General features: G+C 35.9%; 1 protein-coding gene across 2 annotated transcripts in view; it reads left to right on the plus strand.

The window, feature by feature from the left end:
- Positions 1–5,001: 5,001 nt before the first annotated feature.
- Positions 5,002–23,710, plus strand: part of LOC127977762 (CXADR-like membrane protein) — an 82,734-nt gene continuing 64,025 nt past the window's right edge. The window contains exon 1 of one of the 2 annotated variants that reach the window (XM_052582879.1): positions 5,002–5,344. In XM_052582879.1, the coding sequence (XP_052438839.1) occupies positions 5,314–5,344 (31 nt within the window). In that variant the 5' untranslated portion in view covers positions 5,002–5,313. The remainder of the gene's footprint in view (positions 5,345–23,710) is intronic. The other variant, XM_052582880.1, reaches the window with a different exon arrangement.

Genomic DNA, 23,710 nt, shown 5'->3' on the forward strand with positions numbered 1-23,710 from the left:
CATCTATAAGCTGCTCTTAAGTGCCACGAGAGCCCCTCCTTAGAACAGTATTTGAAAATCCCTGCTATGGTAAATGTGCATGCGAAGTCTTTGGGCATTTTCTGAAATCCACACTGTGGTAAGTTTGCACGCTAGTGTTCTGTGTTCTTTCTAAAATTGTATATGGTGAGGGCTTTGCACGGTTGCTGCATGCCCTTTCTTGAGTTGGTAAAGCCCCGTTCATCTTGGTCGCCACTCCACCTATGTATCCTCAGATACCTATCTAAACATGGTGTTGCTACTAGAGATCTGTTGAGACAGCTCCTTCAGCAAGCTTGGTAGACCCTGTGTGACAGGCAAGACTTGGTATAAAATGCTAAGTTCTTAGCCATATCCCTTTAAATGAATTTTCCTGATTCAAAGCCTTCAGCTCTACCCCAGGCTGACAATTAAGTTGGGTATGTAGCTTAGGCCTTTGGCCATAAGGGGTACTGCAACAGACAGCCTTCTAAACGTCCCAGGGGCTACTCCCATGGAAATGGTAGAGTTGGTACTTAGTGTTCGCCATGATTCTGGTCTGCATAGTCCTCAGCATGGTGGCATGGGTATACTGTTCCCCATAGCGACCCCGAGAGGACGCAGTTCGAAGTTCCCATGAAAGGGAATGTCTCAGGTTATGTAACCATGGTTCCCCCAGTAGGGAACGAGACACTGCATCATCTAGCTCCCTAATTATTTACTTATGTGGCAAGTAGCCATGTAATAAGTCGAATAATGTACATCCAGCCAGTTGTTATCTCAGGATAAACCCCTTCAGGCTGATAAAAGACCCTTCCACTTCGCATCTGAGAGAACTGGCTGGATGTATATTAGCCCTTGCATAAAGTAGTGTTTCAATCACAATGCTGCTTTGGTTTTGGGAAGCAGCTGTAATCCTGCTGTTCCAAAAGTGACACCTGCTGTCAGAGAGTGGATTTACAGAGACTTACATTCACCTTTAGCTTGTGTGCAGCAGTTTCTGCCTGGCCAAAAACGGACCCAATTTGCATGTCCTGCTTAAATTTTAAAAGGCTGATGAAAAACAAGCATAGGTGGATTCTACACTTTTAAACATTTCAGATATCCTATCTAGAATTATTTATGCATTTATGCAGATAGATTGCATTTAATCATTTATTTATCAATGATCATTTTAGGCTTAAATGTGAGGTTAACCATTTTATGAAAATTTTTCAAAGCTTTACTTTTTATATTTTGTTCATGCTATTATTAGGTAAACTGTGTCAGTCATGTTGTCATTCAAAATCCAGACATCATTAGTACTGTTATTGTTTTAGTGTTTATGCAAACAAAATGTAATTGCATTGTTTATTGTTTGTTAATTTTAAATGTAAACTTAGTGAAAAGATTTACTGTATGTGACAGTACTTCTTAAGCATGTACAGCACATTTTAACAATATTGTGATAATTGATAACCGTGATAATTTTGGTCATTATTAGGGCTGCACAATTAATCAAATTTCTAATTGCGATTACAATTATGGATACCATAATTTCCATTGTTTTAGTTTTAGTATAACATTATAATAAAATTCAAATTTTTATTGATATATATATATATATATATATATATATATATATATATATATATATATATATATATATATATATATATATATATATATATATATATTATTAATTTAAAGAAGAAACCAGTCCGATGTATAATTGACATTTGATGCTTAATACTATAGAAAAGCACTAAAGGTTTATCAGTTCTCAAGGGAATAATTGACAATTACAATTTTTGTCATAATTGTGCAGCCCTAGTCACTATAAATGTGATAAGAAATTTTTATGCATTACATATCTATTTAAGATATAAGACTTAAGATATAAGATTTCAATTTCAATATGTAAACATGGAATTTAAAAATATATTCTTGTAATTCTAAGAAAAAAAGTAAGTCAGAATTGTCGGCTATACACTCAAAATTCGGACAATTTTTGACCATTTTTACATGTAGAGTTTATATATTGCAATTCCATTTCCACAGAATTAATTATACAGAATTAAAAAGTAATTCTGACTTTTAATTTCACAATTCAACATATCTTGCAACTGTGAGATAAATAATAATAATAAGTTATATTTATATTAATTAATTAATTAATTTAGTCATTTAGTTAGTTAATTATCCATAATGGAAACTGGCTTTCATAGGATTACATTGACATGTATGGGTAATTGTTTTCGAAATTTTCTTTTTTTAGGTAAACTGTAAATTTAAGTTAGTAGTGCTACTTTTACTCCCAAACATTGCCTTGAATATTTTAAAAATATTACAAAACTACATGTAAAAAAGGTAAAAGTAAAGTTAACTCAAGTATGCTTTCCTTCACACAAAAACAAAAGTTGTCTTAAAAGTACCAAAAAAAAGTTGCCAAAGAGAATATTCCTTTGTGTGTGTCTCTATGTAGTTAAAAAATAAAAAAATAAATAAATTATACGTAGTCCTGAAGGGAAAGGAGAGAACAGAAACGGGCTTCTTATTCCTTAAACCTTAAAAATAAATAAAACAATAAAAAAGGGAACTTCACAGAATGTATCACAGACTGGTTTGTTCATAAGAAGTGATGTGATTAAGAAGATGGAAAACAATTTCCTATAAAGACCAAAGTAAATCCTTTTCAAAATAACGTCCCCTAAGACAAGAGCTTAAAAAAAAAAATAGCCTTTGGTGTTTATGTTAAATCAGGACACAGAAGTAGATGCCAAAATAGATACTTGTGATATGTGATGATACTCCTAGCAGTTATTCTGTGGATAATGGCCAGATGAAGGACAATCCTCAGCAGATCAGTGAGGGAAGGTCGAAAAACAACCATGTGTGTATTCATATGTGTATTTGGGTGCATATGTATGTGCTTTTATGTGTAGGACAGATGAGGAAGTTCAGGACTTTTGCAGTGCTGGTAATTTATTTTAAGAGACCAGAGCTGTCTATGTGCCTTGAGACATGAACACCACTGCTGCCTTCTCTCCGTGTGGCTTGTTTGCCTTTCTAGGCCTGTTCTTCCTCAAACCCTCTAACTTCATCCTCATAGAAACAGAACAAATAAATCACAAGCCCAAACTGCCTTAAAGAGAGCGTGGCAGTGTGGTAAGCTAGTTCAATACAGATCACAGCTGGATTATATTTAAATTCATTTTAATCATGTGCTTCATGAACTGTAACTGATTATTACATCACTACAAAATAATATGGAAATATTGCATATTATTACAAAAATACAACTGTAGAGAAAATTGCATCATATTGCTAATTTATAAATGTTTTTGCTATAAAAGGTGTCATGAGTAACTCATGAGTAACGTTTTGTTGTTCACAATACTTTCTATTGTAGCTTAAAATGCACTGACTAAAAGTAAGCAATTTTAAGTTGATTTTCCTGAAAAAGTGTTTGGTTGATCTCAAGCAATGGTGTGAAAAAGTGAAATGTAAGTTGCTTTGCATACATGCATGTGCTAAACAAGTACTTGATTACTTAATTACTTATTTAATTGTTTTTCTATCTTCAGCCTCTTGATTGTGAAATGTTGATGCTAATTGTGTTGATCATGGATATTTTCCATATGATGATGTTACATACTTTACTGAACATCTAAAATCCAATGCAATCATTGGCATTCTGAAACCTTGGCATTCTGGCCAAATTGCTGGGTTCCTCATCCACAATCCCCACCGTAAGCGAGTGTCACGGAGTGACTGTGACGGGGCGGAACCAAAAATGAGGAAGATTAGTTCATATGCAAAGATGCTGGAAAACTGTAGAATCTGCAGGACCTTAAGGATTTTTCTGAAGAACACTGCTCAGTTTAACGGTTCAGAACAAAAAAGCGACTAATGCACAACCATCACAAAACAGCAAGACAGTCGAGGATCATCAGGTAACAGAACACAGTACTAAGAACCAAGGGTTCCCAAACTTTTGAGTGGGGTTATTTTAATAATTTCAGCAATTTTTTTGTCTTGTGGACTAAATGTTAATATCTTTTATGTACAATATCTTACTCAGGACAGTACTAAATAAAATATAACATGCATTTAGTATGATCTCTCTTATTTTTTGAAAATTACTCATATTTTCACAGATTCTGCAAGGGATGCCCAAACTTTCGAGCCCCACTGTATATATATATATATATATATATATATATATATATATATATATATATATATATATATATATATATATATATATATATATATATATATAACTGTACAATATGACATAAAAAAAATGTGATTAGTGATATAATTTAATTACATACACATCCATTTAAAAGTAAGTTTCCAAACAATTTATTTATTTTATTTTTTTATTATTTTTATTTTTATTTTTTTATTTATGGATTCATTCATACATTCATAGACATCCTTTTATTATTAAGCACATTTATAAAATAAAATGTTATGCTAAATCAAATATATCCTTGCATTTTGAAATATCCATTTCAACAAAACTATATATTATAACTGCTCACATAAAGAACTGTGAGCATAATGTTAGATATGAACTTTACTGTAATTGTAGCTATTAAATATGCAGAGCCATTTACCAGTAATTGTCCTGATTCTTCTTTTCATTATTATTGTTATTATTATTATTATTATTAGACGCTTTTATAACAGACTATTTTATATAAATAAATAAAAAAACGTGACATATTGTTAAATATTAAATGTGGCGTGTCGTGCTTGCAGTAGAACTCTTGTTAACATACTATTCTTACACTGAGGCTTTTTGCATCCGCTTCCATCAGAGCACATGTGCCGTGCTCCTCTCCATCCAGACGGCGCGAGTGTGCTTCAGACTCTAGAGGTCTCCATCCTTCAGCATCCACACGCGCTGTGCATTCTTCTGCATCGGCCACAGACTTGAAATAGGAAGGGAGGGAGGGAGAGAGAGAGAGAGAGAGAGAGAGAGAGAGAGAGAGAGAGAGAGAGAGAGAGAGAGAGAGAGGACGCCGCGCAACGGTAACCTGAGACGCGCGTCCTCCGTCAGAGAGAACGAGAACTTTGATGATTTGACGGTGAAACCGATGGAAACGTGGAGATGATGTTCTAGTCCTTGATGATGGATTCGTCTTTCAGCATGTCCAGCTATGCTGTCCTTGTGCTCGTCTCCTAACAGACTGCTGATCCATTTTTCTTCTCAAATACTTCTGTTATATACTACAGATTTTGTGATTCCGCGTGAAGAACAGTGAAGGAAACGGGGCGCATTGTTTCCATTTTCATTTTTACAAAGGACTTCCAGGATTCGTGATGTCTGCAACATACCGCTCCTTATTCCTTTGTAAGTAAACCGATTCTTTATTCCTTTACAGTGTGGTATGATTTTGGAAGTCTAAGTTGTTCGTCTGTATTACACTATTAGTAGCATATTGTTCAGCTTTATCCATGTCAAATAAGTTTATGCAGTGGATAAAGTCTTCAATACGAAGGCATGAATTTAACGAATTTAACCCAAGCTTGGTAAGAAGTACAGTTTATAACAAGACCCCCACCCAGTTGAGTAAATCTAACCCAGATGCTTTTGGTTTTGGGGCTCTGAGGAGTTACACCCTTCAGACAGACAACTCTTGAAAATAAAGGTTCCAGTAAGAATAAAAAATGGTTTTATAGTCTAATATCGGCTTTTTTAAGTTCAATGGAGAACTTATTCTCACTAGTTCTTTGGAAAACCATCATTTTCTGGTGCTTTAATAAACCCAGAAAGCAATGTGATGAACACATTAAATGTCTGTTTTAATCTCGAAATACTCAAACCCGGTGTAACCAAAACGGGTCTCAAAAAAGAATAGCATATGAAGAACCTTTATTTTGGAGTGCTCCATCATTGTGTCTGCGTCTGAGACCCCGAAACAGTGGGAGAGATAGTAGCTGCAATGTGCATTTATGCGTATGTTAAAGCGTATATATAACGACTTTGATGATTATAATGAATCATTCAAATAATATTGGGGTAACAAAAGGTGTCATTTGCTGTTTTAATGTGTGCAACGGCAGAACACTGAACGTTATTTGAAGAACGGAACAAAGACAGGGCACGTCGCCCAATCCAGATCTCTTAATTTGTTGTGACATCGGATGGCAAAAATAGATCCTCCTGTTAAACGTCCAGAGATGAGCCGGTGGCGCGAGCCACTGGTGTCCGGTGGGCACGGGGGTCTCGCGTGTGTGCGTGTGCCGGGGTCAGACCCGGGGAGGATGTGTGAGAGCAGAAAATGCATGCGACCATGGGTCACATTCCGAGTCCTCCACTGTCTCGCTCGCGGTTCATTGTCCGATTCTCGGGCTGCACGCGCGTTTGTAACAGGAGTTTGGTTAGCGTGACCTCACTGCGCCAAACTTTGTCCCATCTTTCGTGTCCTCTGCGCGTATGCATGATGCAGGGTGAAAGCGCTGTGTGCCGAGTCCAGTACCTGCAAATTGTGCTTCCTAAATGCATGAAACTGTGTATTAAAATTCCTCGCGTATTCTCCGTGGCGTATTGAGAAGGTCAGCGCTGCTGTTACACCGCATGCCTACAACATTTCCAATTCCTGCATTAAGGATTTCAGCAAAGTTTCATATTACTCCTGCTAATATTGGAACTGTCTTGGTTTTGAAAGTCAGTCTCTTTGTCACAAATGTTAAAATCATGATATGAATCATGACATATGGGCTATTAATTTAAAGAAAGAAAGAAAGAAAATAGGTTGATTTAAAACATTCCCCAGCAGGACATAATATATGGTCACACTTTCTGGAGGTAAGTTGTCACACTTGAAACCTGACTGAAAGCTTTGACATTTTGAGAGTTTTCAGCTAAATTTAGTACAGTGGAACTATAAAAAGAAAATAACAAAGCATTATTTTGGCCATCTAATAACATTTTCATTGATAATGGGAATTACAAAATATAAAACCCCATGTCAGCCTTCACTTTAAAAAATGTACATTTTGATGACACAATTTTAATACAATTATTTACATTTCACCCATGCATCAAAACCATTTAAATACTTCATCTTTTAGACTGAAGTCTATTGTAATATGAACCTTGTCTAAATGTAACCCATGATGCATATACTCTACAGCAAAACTAAGTGTTACTGTTATTCAAAATCTTTTTAATTAGATGTGAAAACTAGCCTGTGTCTTTCTAATGGGAATATAAAATGCCTGATCACACTTTACATTAGTGTCCATGATTTAATTTGCAATTAATTGCATGCTTGATGTGAAACGATTGCTATAATAATTTATAAACCTTTATTTACATATATGTTTACTGCTTGAAAAGTGTTACCACTGCTTTGCTTAAACTGATAAAACTGTAACCCACACACCTATGGGATGTTGCTAGTTGGCATAATCTCATCAGAACAACAGTGAGTGTGTTAGTTGCACCCTGACACGTGCATATTTTGCAATGAAAAGAATAAATACACTTATGTTTGCAAAGATGCATTTGCTTCAAGATGTTAGTAATAATTATTTAAATGTAATCTAAAGGGACATTTTGAGAACTTTTGTGATATTGATTTATCATTCAGATTACTGCATTTTAAAGGTCATGCTTCTTTGCTATTGTTTTCCAGTGTTTTGTCTTTAGGCATCGACTGAACCTTACTTATTTTCAGATAAAATATTAGGTAATTTTAATGTGTTGTGTGGTTAATGATTATCTTGGTTTGTGTTTGCAAGAAAGAAATCGATTGAGAACTGACACTGTGCTTGTAGTAGGTCATCCAGTTGGTTTATGCATTAAATTAGTTAAATTAAATACCCTTGTAGTGTCATTATAAGTAAAATCCTTCAAGAATGTGTAACTCCAATACGAAAAAAAGACAGAAAGCTTTTAAACTGATATGTTTGGCATGCAATAGAGTGAATCAATAGTGTGTAATGGGGTAATTTCCATTTCATTTGACTTGATGCTTTCAAAGATTTTACGTTTCACCTAATCTCATGTTAATCTTGGGTACCTAAAGAGTAGTACTGCATCCTTCATATATCCAAAAAGTCTTTAGTTTTATCATATTCATAAAAGAAAAATACAGCTTTCTGACTCTTTCCGGAAAAAGCCGAGCTCCTGGAGGCGTGCTGTGGGCGGAGCTATAATACTGATGTTTCGTGTTGTTTCCATTAACATATATTCACTTATGTGCTGATTTCCAACAAAATACAGAAATCTGATGCAGTTGTACTTACATGAATGAGGTCTTTTATCAGAGGGACGGCTCCATGTTTTAACAGCAAACGATGTGCATATCCTGCATGACTTGGGCCTTGTTTATAAAACGTTCGTCACTCAAATGACCAGAACACACAAATGCACTTGATACACTCCGTTGCTGCCCCGGAAAAACAAACTTCATCCACTGTTCATGTAATGCTGGGTTCTTGGGGAAGCTGAACAGGGTATACTTTCCCTCACATCCAAAAACGCACTTATTTGGAGGCATTCTCGAACAAATCTTATGCAGCGCTGCAGATGATTTTGAAGCGCGTTGATGTGCGCGGTCTCGCTCTCCTCCGTTCAATGTGTGTTTTCCGGGAGAAATGCTCATATAAGGTCTTCCATTCTCGTTTACGTCATTAGATCCACGATTGGAAAAAAAAACAGGCGAATCTTTTACCAACCCAGAAGTAAGATTTTCGGCTCAGAAATTCTCAGTCATTCTTCTAATTTTTTTTTTTTAAACTTTGGCCATGTTTAGCATGAGAATCCATCTCTTTAACACTGCAAACAACTTTGAATGATAGAAACACCTTTAAGTCTAGCAACCTGGAGGATAGTAATATTTATTTTAAAGTCTTAGCAAAAATGAGCCGGGGCGAACTGCTGCTATCAGGAAATGAGCTAAAAAGGACAAACCAACCAAACTGTACAAAAACCACATGGATGATAAATCACTAGTCTAACCCCTCTTATGCCGACTGACTTGAATGGAAAATGTAGTCTGGACAGTAATAACAGACTGTAATTCACTTTTACCATACTTTCTCACGTGATCACCTAGTGCTCATCCAACACAGCCGTGACTCCACAAAGTCACACTGACCACTAGATATGTGGATTTCCATCATGCAATGACTGAATGCATATTTCACTCTACTGTCTGGAATATCTGTTGTAGGTTGCCAGTAGTTACACTTATATGGCAAAGTGTTGGCAAAAGTCAGTCATTTTCTCGTCCTGTGCTATATTTGGCTGATAACCACAGGCAGTAAGAAGATCTCTCGTATCTGAAAACGACAGGACGCTGTAGACCCAGAGGCTATGAAATGACATCTCAATGTGCATGTCCCTGAATCACAGGAACTGTGCGCAGAATTAATAAACACTCCAAACACACACACACACACACACACACACACACACAAAAAAATACTCACATACACGATGCACATACATGCTAAAATAATGTGTAATGATGGAAGCTTGGGCATTTTACTAAATTTTTCTTGAATGCACGGTAAAACGAAACATTGTTGCATACTACATTTTAAGAGAATTGGATTTTTGTTCTTCTTGTTTACTGAAGCTCAGATGTTTGGTTAGGCAACATAAATAGCATTGCAATTTTCCAAGCAGTGGTTTAGGCATCTAGCTCTGTAGTGACATGAACATTCCTGAGGTTTTCTGTCAGGATATTATCCAATTCAAACCTTTCTACATTTGGGGACACAGTAAGCCAGGTCTTACCATTTTTTATTTCCTCCCTTGGATATGCTCTTTTCCATGGGATTATATGACAGTCCTCTACATTACAGACTCCGAGCTTCTAGTTAGCTGGTGCAGAGCTGTTCTAACCAGCTTCTCCTGAAAGACAGTGTGCTTGTCTCCTGCTGCACCACATCTGAGGTGACATTGTCTCAACTCTGTACTGAAATTCAATATTCTCCCTATGCCGTCACACCGCTGCTCCTCACAGTGCAGATAAACAGCTCGAAGAGTTCTCCAGATGTGTTATTCTACTCGTTTGGCCTTGAGGAACATGTGGTGCCATTTCTTTTTGTAAATATGCTGGGACTCAGTCTGTGGGAGGTGCTTCGACTATGTACCTAATAGAAGTCTTTTAAAGGTTACATTTGTATTTATATATTGGCTCAACCAATGGCATGAGTTTGGGATGGCTATCTGTTTGTCTGACTAATAGCATGTCAGAAGAGTAATAAGGGAAAAAATTTATCCAATTAATAAGATGTTGCAAATGACAAATATATTGAAATGTTAGTTATAGTAATGTAATATGTTCATAATATATATATATATATCATTCATCATTTCATCATTCCTGACATTTCAAACCACCCTTCCCTCAGCTGCTGTCTCATATTTATAGACTAAAAGTAAATGTTAGCTGTATTTTTCTTAAATATGAAAATAAAATCATTAAATATTAATAAAACTGAAATGTCTGCAAAAGTGAACGGCTATAACACACTCCTCGACCGAAAAAAAGAAGAAGAATCAAAGGAAGCCACAGTAAACACAGGCCACGTTTGAATCGTTCTGTAGCCTATAAATCTCAGACTCTTTTGACTCCCTTGGCTAAATTACTCCCAGATTACTTTGGAGCCGCTCAACAGGAACTGCCTATTTTCCTTTACGGCTAACCTTTGACAGATGTTCATGAATGGTCAGGTTTGACAATAATTCAATCCAGCTGCATCTTGGTGTAGAAAAGCCCAGCTTGCTTACACAAGTCATTGGTCATGAGCAGCCCTCCGCCCCTCACTCAGCCCTGATTTGCAGATTTTGGCTTCCAGAATTGCGTGGCCCAAAAGGATTTTGCTAATTGCCACCTCTATGGTTATTTGCAAATGAAAGAATAGAGGGTTGTGTGCATTATTTGATGCAGTAAATAACTATGAAAGTCAATGATGCAAGGGCAATTACTTTTTTCCTGATTCCAGGAAGTACTTTGTTTGTAGTGAGTGTAAACAGTTTGATGAGGGTCCTCAGTGAGGAGCTGAGATTCGCACAATGATAAACATTATAGCCAGAAGAATTGCCAATGAACCAAACAATGCATACCGAGAAGAGAATTCACCAAACAGTCACTTTTTATGTGGTATTTCTGGGAAAGAAAAGACAAACAAAAAAAAAATGTGTTCAATATAGGCGATGTCTAACATGAAAATAAATGTAATTTGGTTATATTAGCTGTGTCTTTTATCCTGTTAAATAAGATAGATAGAAAATTCTATCATCATTTCACCCTTTAATTGTTCCAAATCTGTATGTTTTGATGGTAGTCATTGACTTCCATAAGTATTTTATTTTTCCATACCATTTGGAACAACTTGAAGGTGAGTAATAATGGAATTGTTATTTTTGGGTGAACTATACCTTTAATGATATGAAAACTGTATTGTAATTGTTGTGTCTTGTGTATTTTATATATCCACGAACAGCCACATATAAAGCACAGCTTAGTCTAATTAAACTCAGTAACGCTGGAGCCTCAACTCCTTTTCATCACATTTTTTCTTCAAACATCTTTAACTGTTGGGATGATGCACAGTGACTGGTAACGTCATTGACTAAAATGTCTCACATTAGTTGGCGAAACACTCCACTTTGCTGTATACTTATAGTTGAATGGAACAGTCATACTGTCTTTGTTAAAGAGTCATTGACTCGTTCACTCAACCAACTGATTAATCTGGGAACACTAGTACTGTGTGTCTTGCTAAGAGACTAAGGATCTGTTAACACAGTGATGAACTACAAAATAAAAACCTTTTTCCTTTAGGTTTTTGAGAAGTAGGCCTATTGTGATATACAAAAAGTAATAAAAACACTGTATGCCAGGCCAGTTGGCAATGTAAAAATGTCATGCATTCCTATTAGACTTATACTTGACGTTAGTGCATAACGTCACTGTTTTCACAAATGTACTTTTTTTGTTTTACATGAAGATGACAATTGTACTATTTACAAACAACGTGCACTTTGAAAACCATTTTCAAAAGCTTGCATTTTCATGCCCCCGAAATGTCATTTGTTTGGTAAATGAATGGCCAAAACGAAAAAAAATAATAATAATTATAAATTTTTACTTGAAAATGGTGTCATGCAAACACCCCCTAATTCAGCTTTGGCTTATTTTGGAATTATTCTCTTAAGCGAAGCAAAAACTCTTTATTATTAAATTATTATTTTTTTTTTATGTTTACTGAATGCATAAAAAAAAGCAACGGCACACATGCACTCATGCTATCAGCAGATTTGTCCACTCCTTAGTGAATTCCCCCTTTTGTGTTTAAGACATGAATCATTTTCATGATGTAAAACCCAGATCGCATGCATTCAACATCCAGAAAGACCAAATGAGAAGAGTGTCTTGGCTTTTGCATCATGTTGTTAGGAGTGATTTCGTCATGGATGTATATTGACTGAACACTCTCCGCCTGAGCCCGAGGCTTTACTTTCTTCCTCTCAAGAAGGAAAGCAGTACCTCAATGAAATCATGCTTGCTTGGCTGAGGCTGGCATTCTGTCTATTCTGAGCTCAAGCTGCGTTTGATCTCAGCTTTTTTTAGGCAGGGAAGCAGGTATATATTTCTGTTTTCAGCAAGGAGCAGTGATGTGTCTATTCAGAGAGACAATAAATAAATAAATAAATCGATTGGCAAAAAGATAACAAACTGCTCTAGGAGAAAAAAGCCTATCTTATCAAATTTTGAAGAGCGTACATGAGGATCATGGATATAAAAGTAAGTGTTAGCGCAGGAAAGAATACCCTGGAGATAACCTGCTCTATTCTGAGAGATACAGCTCAGCTGATGATCCACCAAGAAAGTTTTGCTGGAGCTAGAGAAAGGGGTTTGTCTTGTAAGTGTAGAGTAAATGTTCCTCAGTACTGTCACCTGATCACTTACTGTATGTTAATTCAACATTTTATTTTTTTAAAGAATTGTTCACCCAAAGACGAACCTTCTGTCATCTTTTACTCACACTCATTCACTTATCTGACTACCAGCAAGATCAAATAAAGCTATAATGGAAATGAATGTCAATGCCAAGCTCTAAATACCACATAGTACCACACATTTATCTTATAAATGATTCTTAATGAGATGAGCAAACCAATATTTAAAGATATTTAAAGCTCCCTTCACTCTTCCTGACAAATCACTTTTGAACTTTTTGAACTTTGGCATGTCAAAATTCAGTGCACCGAGTTTATCGAATATTTTTTTTTCATGACTAATTGACCTAATTTAATTGCAGAATGATTTTTCCTAAAATAAGAATGGTGGCATTTCTAAGGTATGTGGTTAGGGTTTAGAATTGTGTGTTTTTTGTTGTTGTTTTTTACTCTTCATGCAGCAGTTGTTTTGCATTCATCCTCTAGGCATAATGTGTTTTTGTGCTGATGTTCTGTACTAATTTACTTGCCCAGTTTGGCATTTCTCTTTGTTTTCTCTGTACTTTTGTATTTACTTTCTTATACGATTGCATGCACCTGCAGTGGTGTCTGTTGCAATGATGCAACATATTCCAAATGAGAAATTCTCCCTCTTTTTGTAGCATTGCTACAAGTTTTTGTATAGCCTTCCAAATCCACTGATAATTGCTATCCGAGAACCATCTGCTTACAGTGAAATCAGAATAAGACAGTCTGAAGAGGCTGCTTATGTTTTGGTTGTTTAATGTTTTCATTGCCAATGCACAGAATGCCAGAAAAGCAAGATATTCTATACAGCAGGAAGGGATGTTACATCCTCAGGCAGGAAAGCATCTTCTGTCTCCCACCAGGAATTCATTAGCACGAGACTCCGGCTTTGCTTCCATTGGTTTGACAGGCAGCTGTAATTGAATTGAATTGATTATAGATAGATAAATATCTTCTCCACTGCAGACGCATGTTTCTTCATGTGGAGAGTGGCCTTTAGACTCTTTGTGTTGCTCGTATCTTTTCCCCTTTGTTCTGGGAGGGCTGGAGACAAAATGTGAGGGGAAATGTTCCACGTCACTCTATTTAGACTCCCGCTGTTCCTTTCAATTTGAAACAGTCTATTAGCTCTGCTAGCAGGCCACTCTGTTTGCTGTTTTGAACCAGCTTGCTCCAATGTCTCACTTCGTTTCCATCGTCCAAGCCAAAGTCTTCCCCACCTCACTTTTACTTGTCTGAGACCAGCTTGTTTCTATCTGCTTTCCAAAGGTTTTCATTATTGAAAAGAAGCATTGGAGTCACCCCATGTCCAAGAAATTAAAAATGTATTCTGTTATGTGATGAGGTTGTATTAAAATTTTATTTTGTTGATCAAATGTATATTTTGGAATTAATGTATAATTATATGGTTTTATATGTCCTTATAGCCACGGCTGGACTTACCATTGGGCATGAGTGGGCTGCAGCCAATGGGCCCATTGCCTGTTTAGGTTTGTTTGATTTGTTCATTATATGCCAGTCAGAATTCAGAAACTATTAGCGGCACTTCCTCTGAGCATGCAAGATCAAAATTGGCCAGCTATTGCTACAGCTTATGCGGAGCGAGCAACTTATGGATGTGTACTTCAAATATCAGCATACCGGAATGGAAAAAGGCCTCCGTTTCATAGAATGATGAACGCATTGTTTTACTTCTGAAAGGTCATTCATTAGGGGAAGAGATCTGCACAAGCAGAATATGACTGCATTGATCTGTTATTGAACTGATTGATGAGATGCAGGCCAGCGTTGAGGATTTTCTGAGACTGTACTAAATTGAGAATGAGTGGATGTTTGTACTTCCAAGACGATGTGCACCTAATGACTGTTCGCTGTTCTCTTAATGGACCTTTTATGAATTTAAAATTAAGGACTATATTAATAAGTGAGACTGACATTAATGTTACATCATAAAATCTCTAGAGTTTCACTTTTTTTATTTCTTTATTTGAGCTTAGAATTCATACAAAGGGTACAATTAACTTAATTTCATTAATGTCAGTAAATATGTCATTATTTATTTATTTATTTTGTATTTTATTTTATAGTGGTTCTTCATCTATTAATGATAATTGCATTTCACAATAAGACTGCGTTTACATGTGGATCTCAGTCACCTTCCCTTACAAAACTTACAATAATTCCAGTATAGTCAGGATTAAAAACCTGTTATATATTTTCGTTTTACCTTGAAACTTTACTAAATGGATGCAAACCAAAAGATTATGTTAAAAGCATATTATTTAATAAAATTTCTCCCTGTGAACCAAATTTCAGTGCCTAAAGTATACAACTGTGGATGGCAATTTGCTAAAAAAAAAAAAAAGAAAAAAAAAAAAACAAAGAAAGAAAGAAATGGATGGTTTTGGATGGTCACCAAGTTAAATGGATTTTATTTCGGCATTTTATAATCTGCATAAGCATTGGTACTTGAACAAGGAAGTAATACGCTTGGGTGATGAATGGCTTAATTACCAGGCCTCAGTGTCAGACATTTCGTTCTTCATACTAGAGCAAAAACATTGCATAAAGGAGTATCGCTGATCAATCGCAAGGCTGTCTGCAATTAACTCCCTAATGCGCCTGATTACACCGACTCCAGTGTGCCCATTTAACTAAGTGACTCAACCTTTTAAATGTCCAGCGGCTGCTCACACTCAGTGTTTGCGCTCAAGATTAAGCCTCTTGTCCAGGTGCTTTCACCTTGAGAAAATGGTATTGTGCACTACCCTGCTGTAAAAAACACCCACCTTTCCTCTTTATTCTTCGGAAACGGTTTCCGAACAGATGGCGTACCCATCCTCATTTGTTTACGAGCTGTTAGTCTTGACTTGTTGATGAAATGGAGACCTTCCGCTACCCTGATCATGCAGATGTGTATCTTTATGGTTTAATATATCTTCCGTGTCGCTGCATACAAGCTGCAGAAAGCGCTGTATAGCCGGCGGCATCTCCGTACATTACACAGCGTCTGACGGAGGCGATATCAGGAAACCTTCACTGTTAACATCTAAAACACAGCAGATTTATTCAGAAGTGCAGCCAAAGCCTTTGGTTGCTACTCTTGTTTGGTTGAAACATGCACACTCCCACACTGAGACCTTGAGACTAGGTCTGCGTATGGCATAACAAGCTTACCGCACCTCAGGGAGCAAACATTAAAGCCGTTCTCTTCCTGAGTCCCAGCCTGCAGCCATATTACTCTGTGCACGCTTAATTGTTTAGTCATTTTTGGCTTCCCTTGTATCTCTTTCCAGCTTATTATTTATGATTTTCGTGTAGGATAGTTGTCTCTATGCACAATCAAACTAGAAAACAGTAATATTTCAAAGAGAGGTACGCTTGAAATGGATGGAAGGTAAGTGGTGGTGTTTGGCAAGTCTGAAATACTAAAAATGCATGAATGTATTTGCACACAGTGCTTCATTCACTATTAATTGCACACAAGAGTTCTTATGCGAGCAGAAAATGTTCTCTCGGAACAGGTGCATACAACCATGAATTTGTTTTATAGCCTCCTTTAATGTTGATAAATCTGGATTATTCTAAATAAGGATGAACGCGATCATCTCCACATAGGGGCTTTCCACATAATCGCCCCTGTATAGCCATTTATCACTCTCTGCAAACGTCTCCTTACACTGTCTTAAGATGTACTCGCTGAGACTACATCATTTTTTTTGACAATTATCCCAGATCTAGAACTCTTGAGAAAAAAGACTTGACAGGACTTATATCACACACACACACACACACACATAAATGACCACCAGCAATCTGTGAAATGCTGTATATTTGATTACAGTTGGTTCGAAATTTGATTTTAATTCAGAAAAGAAAAAAAAAACTCTTACATGACTATGAATTCTGGCTGAAAACTTGTCCTAAGAGGTTTTATGAGTGCATTCACTTTGTGCATTTACCTTTGAAAGTGAGAAACAAAATACATTCACTGTGCAGTGTTTTGTTATATTTCTTTTTTTCTTTATTACTGTATTTTTCAAAAATATTATTTATACATTGTTTACTTACAAAATGTTTACAGTTCATTTCATCTGAGACACTTTATATACAGTTTCCAGGTTTTATCATATTTTTTTAAGAAATTGTGACCTCATAGAATTATTTACATTCCATGTGTAACCTACAGTAGTGATGTCATTGTAATATTTATATACTGAATGCAGATTGGTCTTTATTCATGCATTTATTTGCATTATTTATTGTATGACTGTGTTTACACTGCAAAGATAGGGTTCCTCTGACAGAAATCAAGAAGCATTCATGTGTCTTCATGAGTCATGACAGCAGCAAAGTGGATCTGATCTGACATTTCGTTTACAAAAGAAGCTGTATTTTATGTACTGTACTAATTTTTCAATACTGTTATTGAGCTGCACTTTGTTCTTGTCACTACTGACTTGAAATTACATTATAGAACTAGTTGCAGGTATGGTTAAATTAAATCTCATTTAATTTTATAATTTGGTTTCCTGTGTATTTTCATACAGACGAAGGATCTGGAGTACTCAAATTGGCATGATTTGTTGCCCTTGGTCCAGAGAGACTAGGTGGCAGAAAATAGCTAAGTTTGCAAAACGAGGCTTTCAGAATAATTAAAATCTGAGGGTGGATTGCAGCAGACCTTAAACAATGCTTTACAGCTTCAGTACTCTTAGGAAAAATAAGTTTATTCAAGTGTGCTATTTGTATACTTATTTTAAACTAAAAAAATAGGAAAGTGTACTTTAAGTCTACTTTTTATGTGCTTCTCAGACATGAGCTTTATGTACTGTACTTCTCAGAAATATACTTAAATTACATTTAAGTGTACTTGACCTATACTTAGAAAAAAATCTAAATATATGTGAGCTATACTTGTGCTTCGAGAATCCGTGTTTTCTTTGTTATATGGTAGGGGTACCTATTAAACATCTTCTGTACAGAATTTCCCAAACATTTGAAGAAGAAACCAAAGCGACAGATTCCACGTGTATTCTAACATGATCATCAGACATAAAGCAGCATCGAATATTACCCACATTCAAGTGTTTATAAAAAAACCGGATACAACTGTTCTTTTGATGTTTTGTATACTACTAGTATTACTGTTTACTGAGACTCTACTTGAAGTGTTAGTTTAAGTATTTTTTTAAGTATCAAGTATTATTTTAAGTATTTAATTAGTAAACTATCAGTATACCTATACGTTCACTTTTAGTGTTGTTGCAGTACAAACTAAAAACAATGATTTTAACTAGTAGTGTACTCAAAGTTTACTACAGTTATAAACTAGAAAGTGGGCCAATTTAGTCCCAAGGAGCATTGAAATAGTACACTTACAAGTATACTACTAGTACACTGATATTTGTATACTTACTACATAAAGTATACTTAAAAAAAATACTTGAACTATATAGGTATATTTAATAAAATAAAAAAAGTAGATTTATTTTTGGTAAGGTTAAGCAGTCTTATTGACTCTTGACTTTTGATATGGTTGGAGGGGTATGATTGGGGTGGTGTTGGCGCATTGGATAAGACACATGCTTTTGGTGTGAGAGACCTGGGTTCGATTCCACTGTGAGACACTGTGTCCTGAGCAAGACACTTAACCCCTAGTTGCTCCAGAGGCATGTGACCCCTGACATATATAGCTATTTTAAGTCGCTTTGGATAAAAGCATCAGCTAAATGTTAATGTAAAGATATAATGCAACATACGGAGCACCAGTGCCAGTTTTATTATTTTCAGCTCCATTCGGGAGCTCATACAATTGTTAACTCATAGTTGCTCTGGTCTTTGTTTGCTCCTTGATTCTTCTTTGATTATGCAAAACCAACACAGTGTGAAGTGAAAGGGCATGTGATCTCTTAGTTGGTTAACCTTTCCTCTTGGATGCTCTTTTGACATTGAGCAATGCGGTTGATTCAGCTCCTCACCAGCCTCTGTGCTAATGAGGCAATTAAATCCCTGGTGTCGTGGTGCAGAGGGCTGGGAGAGAGGGAGGAAAGACAGTGTGCTGTCTCAGCAAAGAGCGGCCCAGAGCGCCTACTAAATTCCAACTGAATGCAGAAACGGAGCTCTGCTTGGTGCAACACATGTCCATCACATGTCTTCATAGTACTTCAGTTGAATCTTACTTGACATTCGAGTCCATCCAATGCTCAGTGCTTCCCTTTTCTTGTGATATTTCTATGGTTTTTGCACTGAGCTCTGGATGTTTAGCTTCACTTCGTCCCAATATGCCTGCCCAGAAGTTCCTAGTAATCTTGAAGACCTTTGTTCGAGGGTTGAATCTCAACTCTGCATGACAGTGGCCCTCCAGGAGCATGAATGGACTGTTCTCGCTTTTACATAAGGTTACGAATGTGTGCAACTTCACCAACTTCAAACCTCAGACCTGCTAGTAGATACAAAAACATAAAAATAGAGTGTCAATCCATATCAGGTGCTTTGACTTTTACTGTAGCTTCAAAAAATAAATTAAAAAAATCAGCAAGTTATTAAAACTAAGTACAAAAGCAACCACAAAAAAGTGTAAATACAATTAGAAAACAGTAAAAAATCTGATTTATTAGTTATTCATGCCCCACTGTATGATAGGTACACCAGTATCAGAAAGTTGAGTAGGTTTTAATTTTTTTTTTTTTTTTTTTTTACTTTGATACTTACTCAAAGAATCCTTGTAAATATAAACAATTCCAAAAATATATATTTATAAAAATTTGATTAACTTTACTTTCTACAAGCTTGGATATAATTTATTAGAAAAAGGTATAAAGTACTTACTTTTTTTTGACAAAGGAGGTTGATCTGGGTCCAGGTTACATAAAGAAAGAATACACATTGTTCATTTACATATTGCTGGCAATTACAAATTGTATGCTGTTTGAAAATTGCCAAACCTATCCTGTAAGTTAGCTAAGGGACTTGGTGGGGACAGTAGCATTCAAAACACAGATGGTGACCAGCCATGTCTTCTCAGCAGGGCAACTTCTGGTGACAACCTTGTTTGATTGATAATGTGGTTTCTATTGTACTGCAGGGTTCAGGTCTACACGCAAAAAAAAGTAGGCAATCAAAAGATGTATCATGCCAAGTGTGGTGCTGGAACATGGTTTCTTTTCTCACTGATGTTATTTGTTATAAGAAGGTCCTGATCCAGCTTCTTGTAGTTGTCCCAGCAAATGCTGTTTTTTTCGGGTATAGAGTAATTACTAGTAAGTGGATGACATTTCCCAGGTGCTGAGCACGACTGTCTGTGTTTGTCTGCCAGTTTAGCTCAACATCTCAAGATTTCTGTCCTTGGGTCTGTGTGTACTTGACAATTTAGGAGTGTTTGACCCAGGCAAACATAGCCAAAGCATCATGGAAGTGGTCACTGAGGCCTTCGCTCCTCGAAGAGTGTGTTTACCTGCCCTCGCGCTACCTCCATCACTTATTCATAACACAGAGCGAGCCGCCACACTTCAGAGAGAAAACGTGCGTCTATGTAAACACTACCGTCTGCACTTCGGTGGGCAGGGGAAGCAATTTTTTGGATTTCATCTTTTTTTACACACCTCGTTTTGACCTCTACAGCACTTTAGTGACAAACACACTTCAGGATATAAGTATTGCAGTGTGTTTTCTGTCCCCTCTGGGCTGATATTATTCAGAGTTAGATACTGATTGTTTACACCACACTGCAAGTAAAAAATTTTGGAAATAAAGTGTCTTCTTTAGTGCAATTTAATTACAGTGACATAAATGAGCTGCTAGCAGTGCGGTTCACTGTACTGTTACGCCATGACGGGGTTTGCATTAGGGCACATTCCAGGCTAATGTGTTTAAAGTAGACACAATTAAAACGAATGTGCCGCCTGATAACGACAAGCTCACAGCTACTCCGAAGGAATTATGGAATATAGCTGTCTGTCTTATTATGTGCAGCTTATACAACAGATTCCTTCTCTTTGCTGGTGGTAGTGAATGGCTGGTGTGCTGTATCTTTAGGCAGAGTGTATGAAAGGCAGCGTCACGTGCTGAGCGATGCAGAGCAGGGCTCATTATCTCCACACAGGTGGTTTCTGGACAGGACACGACGGGAGAAACTGTCAAGATCTGACACAATTGTTGTCTGTTTTGCATGTTGCAAGATTGCAACCGTTCTGTTTTTTTTTGTACTTTCTTCTGAAAACAATCTGTTCAAGTGGGTAAATAAATTTATGCCCTTTTAAAAATGTTTTTTTTTTTTTTTTTTTTTTTTTTAAATGATTCCTGTATACTGTTTAATCTTTCATTATTATTTTAATGAAAACTTTTGTTTCCACAAAAGTCTAATCAAAATCAAAGTCATGCAAAAAAATTTACAGAAAAATAAAACATTCTCATGAATGTGTGTCAACGTCAATAAGTGTCTTAAAACATCAGATTATCTTTTGTTACCAGGCAACTTTGGTTTCCGATTGTAAAATGTCATGTGGTGCGACTCTACAAAAATTATATTTATAAATAAATAATTAATTATATTTACCGTGAAAAATAGATATTTTAAAAATGATTTAGAAAATGAGATGTAAACATTTATTTTACTTGATGGTTTCACCACATAACTTATATAACTTAAATATTATATATATACATATATATATATATATATATGTGTGTGTGTGTGTGTGTGTGTTTTGCTACTTAACACTAACATAAGTACATTTTTACTCTGTAAAATAATAATAATCTAAGTCATTAAAACATATAAAATATTATATTTATGAATTAGTAATTCATGACACATGCACTGAAAAAAATAATAATAATCTAAGATCTAAACAATTACATCCATTCAAGATGTTAGGAAAATGTTAATACGGTTTATTTGATAGTTGCTCAACATGACATTTTTAGAAAATCTGCTTTTCTTAAAAGGCTATTAAAAAAATGAATGAAACCAACATAAGTACTTTTATATACTGTAGTCCATCTTATTCAATTTGAAAAAAAATTAAATTTACTAAGTTATTTTGATGAATTAAATATTGTGTAGCTTATATGTTGAAGCTAAAAGCTGAAATGGGTTTTAATATTTTGATGAGTTAAATTAACAACCTTTTGACATTTTTTTACAGTTTAAGAACACGGAACACTTGCTAGTGAGTCTTGTTTTAAATTCATTCATCAATTTGAATTTCTTTACCATGGACATTCTTAATTGTCATTGACCCAAGTAAATGTGATTCTAGCCAACAAGTGTTCACCTGTTTTGAGGTCAATAAGCAAACGTTTCCTTTAATTGAAGTCGAGTTACACTGAAAGATCTATGTAATTAGCCTTTCTCTGTTTCCTTAGAGTCATGCTAAGCAAATAACTCATCCTTTGTTGCCTTTAGCATCTCAGAACACCCTGTGGGGTGATATATACTGCCTATTGATCTTTGGATCATGTGACCTGGATCAATACCCAGAAATCACTGCCCTGTATTCAGTGACAGAGAGGGGGACGGAAAAGGCAGTCTGGCTTGTAAAGGTCGACTGTAGGGCGCAAGGACGGGTCCTTGGAAGTGTTCTGGTTTGTAACGGCTGAGCACATCAATCCTATCACAGTAAGAGGAAGGTCATCGGTCCGGCAGCGATGTATTTATGGCCCTGGAGGGCATTCAGGGAAGTAACATCCGACTCCATGCCAAGGTTCTGCTCTGTATCACAGCGTTTGGCTCTTTCATTAGAAAAGACTTGAAATGAAGTTGAAGTACCTTGGAGAGTTAGATATATGTTTGGCTTTAACAATGTCCATGACCTCGCTTTGGAGTCTTGGCTGTAATGAGTGACTGACATGCTTGTTAGCAGGATCTAGCAAACGACTTGAAGATGGATTGACGGCATGCCACCTTTTTCGCTGCAGCATCAGTAACAGACACATTGAGGCATGAAGGGGATGGGAATATTGACCAGCTGGTTACCGTTCTAGACTTCTGCCTGCACTCTGAGGCATCACATCAATTCTAACAACAACAAGACCCTACATCTTTTTTGTCTTTAATTATTGTATTTCATTCTGAATTTGTCACATTACCTTAATTAAAATGGATTATAAATGTGATTCAAGTTAACTTGTGCAACATATAAATAGTCACCCATGGGTCTGTTAACAAAACTTGGCTCTATTTCCTCATTCTGGAATCTTTGTCTGTCGTCTGATTGATATTTCATACTTTTCTAGTTAATAAAAGGCCTTTTAGTGTAATTGTAAAAATCGTCCACCTTCACCTTTTACTGATTTTATAAAAGGTAAACATAAGAATAACTTTAGCATAAAATAAATTATTTTTTTAGAAAAAAAAGTGATAAAGGCTATCAAATATAATCTACCAGTTTTTAGAGGAGTGTTTATTTGTTTGTCTCTCAATCATCTTTATATTGCATCACATTATATGTTTTGCCCCCACAGTAAAAATCGTATTGGTTTACAAGCAAGCAGAATTTTTCTCGTCACCTCTACTAAACTGCATATTTTGGGCTCATTTTGTGCCTTCAAATAATTTTTTTTGTTGTTGTTTTTTTCTTCTTAAGTATGACCTCTATATTTTTACTTTATCATTCTATATGAGCCATACATAAATATTACTGATTGACTATTATTTGACATGTCAGGCTTTACAGACTTAACTCACATGTCTTTTACCCTACCTTTTCTTCAGTGACATTGACAATCACCTTATCTTATTCTCTTGCATTTTGTTCTATA

This window comes from Carassius gibelio, chromosome B18, assembly GCF_023724105.1.
Source record: "Carassius gibelio isolate Cgi1373 ecotype wild population from Czech Republic chromosome B18, carGib1.2-hapl.c, whole genome shotgun sequence".
Lineage (NCBI taxonomy): Eukaryota > Metazoa > Chordata > Actinopteri > Cypriniformes > Cyprinidae > Carassius > Carassius gibelio.